This window comes from Nanorana parkeri, unplaced genomic scaffold (genome assembly GCF_000935625.1).
Source record: "Nanorana parkeri isolate BGI_ZX_2015 unplaced genomic scaffold, ASM93562v1 scaffold1125, whole genome shotgun sequence".
NCBI classification, from domain to species: Eukaryota; Metazoa; Chordata; class Amphibia; order Anura; family Dicroglossidae; genus Nanorana; species Nanorana parkeri.
The window spans coordinates 296858-302374 of record NW_017307393.1 but is presented as its reverse complement, the minus strand read 5'-3'; the positions used below and the strand labels follow the sequence as shown (position 1 = coordinate 302374).

Below are 5517 nucleotides of genomic sequence, written 5' to 3'. Positions count from 1 at the left end.
AGGGGTTTTAAGGTTTGGATATGATAAACCTACACCTACTGAATTTGAAGAATGTGAATTCTTCAACAAAGCTGCCAGAGGCTTGTCGAAAGCGTGTTGTACACTCTGGTCTTAAACAAGCTGAAGCCCATTGAACGAGGCCTCAGCCGGTTTCCACCTGCAAGCTGTGCATTCACTTTCCTTGGCATGCTTCCCTTTATGATACGTTTATTAACCAGTTGACATCCGCGGTGTTAAACCCCCTTCCCATCCAGGCCATTTTTCAGTATTCAGCGCTGCGGTACTTTTGACTGACATTATGTGTGTAGCGCAATTGTCATTTCTGCGCGCTGGTGCACTGGACGCGTATTTACGTTTTATATCTGCGTGGGGGGAGTTAAACATTTGGGGGGTTTTTTTACCTTTTTTTTTTTATCTGACTTTTTTATTTTATTTTACTTTTTTATATGGGACTTATTTTTTTTATTTATATATTTTTTTTTTTTGCACCTATTGTTGCTATTATATAGGGGGATAACAATCCCCCTATATAATAGCAAAGGCACACTGACAGGTCCTCTTTATGGAGACATTGGGGGTCCCTAGGACCCCTAATGTCACCTGTGCACCCCAAAAGAAGCTGATGAAGAGATCTGCTTCATCAGCTTTTCTCTGGCTATAGCAGCCAGATGACTGACAGGTGAATGTGGAAGTGATGTAACACACATCACTTCTGCATTCACAGCACGGAGGGAGGTCAGCAAGGAGCTGTCTCCCTTCCTCTTCCTCCCGACCCGGGCCGCAGATGGGGCAGCGGATCCCGGCATTGAAGGTGAGGGGTCGGGGGGGAGAAAAAACGAGCACATAAAGACGATCGGCAGGCTATGGAGCCGCCGATCATCTATATGTGAAACACCCGGTAACGGGTGTTTGCATCGGTCGGGTCTTTTCTGCCCGTGCACGCCCGCAGAAAAAAATGCCATCTGGAGACGGCAACCCACCAATGCTGCAGTGCCGTCCGTCCGTTTTTTTACAATGGGCAGACGGCAAGTGGTTAAACATCCTCGCCCATGTGGCTTGGTGATCAAATGCAGGATAGAGGCTTCATTGACAAAATAACCCCCCCCCTTAACTTTTTGTCCAGGTGTTGGCCTATAATATACAAAAATAAACAATAACTAATATCACTGATGCTGTCCTGGCCTAGGCATTCAGCATCATTGACCAACGTGTGTTGAACAACTTATAGGAGGGGTTTAGAGCTTATTTGGAGCTTCTTGCCTGGTCTTTATTACTGTCCAGTTCCTGTCCCAGGAGTGGACTGGGTCAGGCAGTAGGCATGGACACAGATGGCAATTGAAATCCTGATGATTCTATCCCTTCCCCCACCATATTCTTTAAATGTTCATTAGTTTAGACTAGAGTGTTAATGTCTGACTGAAGTAAGAGCTTGTGTTCATGGGTAAATGCAGCTTGTGTTTGTATTGGGGGGGGGTCTTGGCCTGCAGGTGAGGTGGTAAAAGAGTGATGTGCATAGGGGGTGGTGTGCCTTAGGTAGGGGGTGCATGCTGACCTATAGTGCTTTTCCTGGACTACCTGGTGTGGTACAAGTAGGTAGAGGTGCAGGGGAGGTGCATGTAGGCAAAATGGTGATAGTGTGGTGTTCAGAGAGATGGGGTGCAGACACAGATTGGGGGGGGGAGCTTGTAGGAACACGGTGGGGTTAGGCCTGTGATGACGACCGCTGCAGTGTTGGGATACCAGACCAGCTCTTCTAGCACACTGCTTCAATCAACAGGCAGTTGACACCTCAGCCTTGTCCCATCTTTTCCTGGCAGCAGCTGATCGATAGGAGGCTGAGGTGACTGAGCAGTGGCCCTGGGTTGTGTGCATGCCTATGAGGGTGGAATGTGGTGGAGGTGGGTGCTGTCTGAAGCGGAACTGTCCGATTGGCTGTGTTTAGATCTGTGAAGGTAAGTAACAGAAAGGGCTGGCGGTAGGTGTGTGTGTTTCCACTCACCTTTTTAGTCTGGAACAGTATGAGTGGTGTGGGGAGGTCATTCTGCAAATATAACCACTTGTGACATGGCCTGCATGCATCCCCATAGCCTTTTATTCTGAAATAGTCTCCGAGGGATGTCAAACTAGTGCCATTAACACAAGCCTGTTGGCGCAGGGCCTTTTGAAAGAAGTTTTCTTTTCACCTTCAAGTCTGAATATTCTCACTTGTGATACCAATTTCAAGGATTAGATTCTTTGTGGATTTGAGTTTCACATTTTGTTTGTTCTTTTTTTCCTTTCAGTTCAAATGCTGTGGTGCCAATGCCTCCAGTGACTGGAATGACTATGCTCCTTTCAATGGCACTGGCATTGTTCCGGACACATGCTGCAAGGTGATCACAACGAACTGTGGCAGGAATGCAACCAACATTTACACTACTGTAAGTATTGCGTCATCCTGAGAGTGTTCTTCAGATTCTGATGGCGGGTGTTCTGTGGGTGTGGAGTTTTTTTTGGTGGTTTTTTTTTAGGGGTTTTCCCCTCAATTCATGCATTGTCTTTGGCATTTCCATGTGCTATCCGTCTACAGCTGAACAGATTTGTCCCATATGCATACCTCAGCGCAGTGTTCTAGTGAATTTTACTGTGTAGTTAATAAATTTATTTTTTTAATGGACATAGGGCAGCAGTATTTGTTCACTATGAATGCAGGCGCCCCTCCTGCTTTGCAGTTCTCCAAAATTGGTTGTATCACTGCAATTTCCCAGTCAAATTGTAGTCAGTTGAGTCCATAATAAAAATGTGTTCTGAGTGGCTGTTATTTTATCCCATCAGTTAACTACATAAAGCCTAATTAACTTCTTCATTTTCTTTTTTGAGCTATTAAATATACAATCAAAAGCATTATTTTATCTGTTCCATAAAATGTTTGGCTCTGCCAGAAATCTAGTAAGCTTGTAACTACCTGCACTGTTAAGAGGTAACTTTTATCAGCCCCGTCCAGTTCTCTGTGGACTATAGAACACATCCCCTCATAGAGGGATTTTGCAGTCCTAACCTGCTTTCAGTCCCAGGGTGACAGTTCTGCTCCTTTTTTTTATAGATACAGTACAGTGAGTTGTCACTCTAGGACAGGAATGGTTACGGTTTATATGAATGTTCAAATTTTTTTCATAATACTGTTTACTTCAAGTGCATTTCTTTCTCATACAGGGTTGTATTCAAAGCATAGATGAGTCGGTGAAAAGAAATGTAGGCATCATTGCTGGAGTGGCTCTGGGAATTGCTTTCTTTGAGGTGAGTAGAGTTTAAACCTAAAGTGTGTGTGTGTGTGTGTGTGTGTGTTGCCTACCCACTATCATCACTCTGCTCTCGAAGGTGAGGGCAGGGAGGTGGCGTCAGGCTGGATGCCAGGGTTGTTTGAATGGCAGCAGAGAAAATTTCAATTCTAATTTCATTTCCCAGTGAGAGGAAACACTGTCCACATAAAACAAATAAGGACAGACTGAGCTTCCCATCCTAACATACAATGCTTCCAGATCTTTAACCTTTTTGTTAGGACCAACAGTGTTAATATCTAGTTTACACCTGATGAGATCTGCCAGCACAGTACAGACAGGGTTAATTATGTTAACATTTAGCCTGTCCAGCCCTCTTGCATTCCAGAGGTAAATTCAGTACAGAGAACTACTTCTTTTTTTTGTTTTTTTAATTTTTTTAAATGTCTTGCCTTGCACAATACATGCTCTTTGAAAGAAAAAACAATTTTACCAGAGGCAGACATTTTCATGAGGATATAAAGAGGAAAGTAACAAAAATGGACGTTTGTGTTCATATACAGCAACTGCATATGCCTGCTTCATGCATTCTGTGTACATGTGAAATGAGAAACATTGCAAATAAAAAATGTTATCCCAGATTGGCTGAAAAGTGGAAATATGCTTTTAAGATGCTACGAATACTGAGGATGTTTTATATTGCTTTACTCTCCAATGACGACTACTGGATTCTTCCACATTAGAGGATACTGTTATATCACATACCTGATCTGAGCAGGAAAGTGTTCTCAATTTAGTATATTGGGCATATTCTAACCTAAATATGTAGCTATTTATAAATACATGTTTGTCAATGCAGTGAGACCTCGAGTCATTGGGGCCACTGGAGTGCTGCCTTTTGATATTTAGTATTTGTGCAAACCCAACGATCTCGTGTGCCGCTTGCCTGTTTGCAGCTGAACTAATTTTGTTTTCTTTTTCTCCTGACTTTTTTTTTATTTTTAGATCTTGGGCATAGTCTTTTCCTGCTGCTTAATGAAGGGAATTCGCAGTGGATATGAAGTGATGTGACCTGATGCTGGACACAAGATTATGCCGTGATGTCACTTTCCCCAAATTGCCATATTAAGACACAAACTGGCGTTTGCCGCCCGATTTGTGAACACATTTGCACAAGTGCCGTTCCATGATCAGACATGGCACAGCATGTCACTTCCTGAAAATTGTTTTTATATGTGTTTGTCATTTAAGAATTGCTTTACTCTTGCTTTTTGCATTATTTTGTTACTGTACTTTAGTCTAATGTTTTACAAGATTCTAAATTTTTGCTGATATGTCTAAAGGAAGTGCAAGGGCAGACTGTAATCCTATGTTTTGAACATGTAATATTCTATAGAAACTAAGGCTAAATCTCTAAAATGTAGTCCTTTTTATGGTCAATGCCCACTTTTTCTACAGAGAAACACATATAGAAGCTATTAAGCTTCTTGTTTTAAATATATATCAGGGTGGTGTTGGAAGATAATTTATAAAATAAAAAAAATCAAGCTTGGCTTTAGGAAACGTGGAAGCGGATTGCAACATTTCTTCAGTGCCTTTATATTTTGTGCCAGCCTTTTTATAGGGAGGAAATTTAGGTTTCTGGTGCAGAAAATCTGTATAAAATGTATATGTAGCCTGTGTGCCATAAGCAATGCCAAGGGAATATATATATATTTGGATTAACCCAACTTGGTAAGAACCCTGTAGACTTTTTTTCACATTACTGTTTCCATTTCTAAAAAGCTGAAAATTGTAAATGCCAAGAATAAAAGTGATGCAACGGCCCTTCTGTCTGGTTCAATTGTTCATTGACTGGGTTGTGCCTGACCAGTTTATTGTACAGTAAACTCCCTGTTATCCGGCATCCACGGGAATTGGTAGATTCCGGATAAATCTAGTTTGGTTGCTATTAATGTCTTAATGCCATACCCCATACTATACCGTATCATAACATAAACTCTGTATTGACTTCATATTAATATTGAAATGCAGTATTCAAAAGCAAATTAAGACAAATAGACACATGATCATACAGGATGATGCATGCTGCAGATCAGTGAGTACACAGGATTTTTTTTGTTTGTTATCTGTTGTTCAACCAACCAGAACTCAACTAACCAGAGTTAATCGATAGCTGCCTTTTTTAAAGGGTGTGTGTGTGTGTGTGTCTCAAGCCTCCACGTGTGTGTGTGTGTCAAGCCTCCACGTGTGTGTGTGT

The 5517-nt window shown here is 41.9% G+C and overlaps 1 protein-coding gene across 1 annotated transcript in view; it reads left to right on the top strand.

The window, feature by feature from the left end:
• The window catches only part of CD63 (CD63 molecule), a 28413-nt gene extending 23940 nt beyond the window's left edge, over positions 1-4473 (top strand). Inside the window, exons 6-8 of the mRNA XM_018567986.1 lie at positions 2283-2420; positions 3193-3276; positions 4263-4473. Coding sequence (XP_018423488.1) covers positions 2283-2420; positions 3193-3276; positions 4263-4328 — 288 coding nt within the window. The 3' untranslated portion in view covers positions 4329-4473. The remainder of the gene's footprint in view (positions 1-2282; positions 2421-3192; positions 3277-4262) is intronic.
• Positions 4474-5517: the final 1044 nt, after the last annotated feature.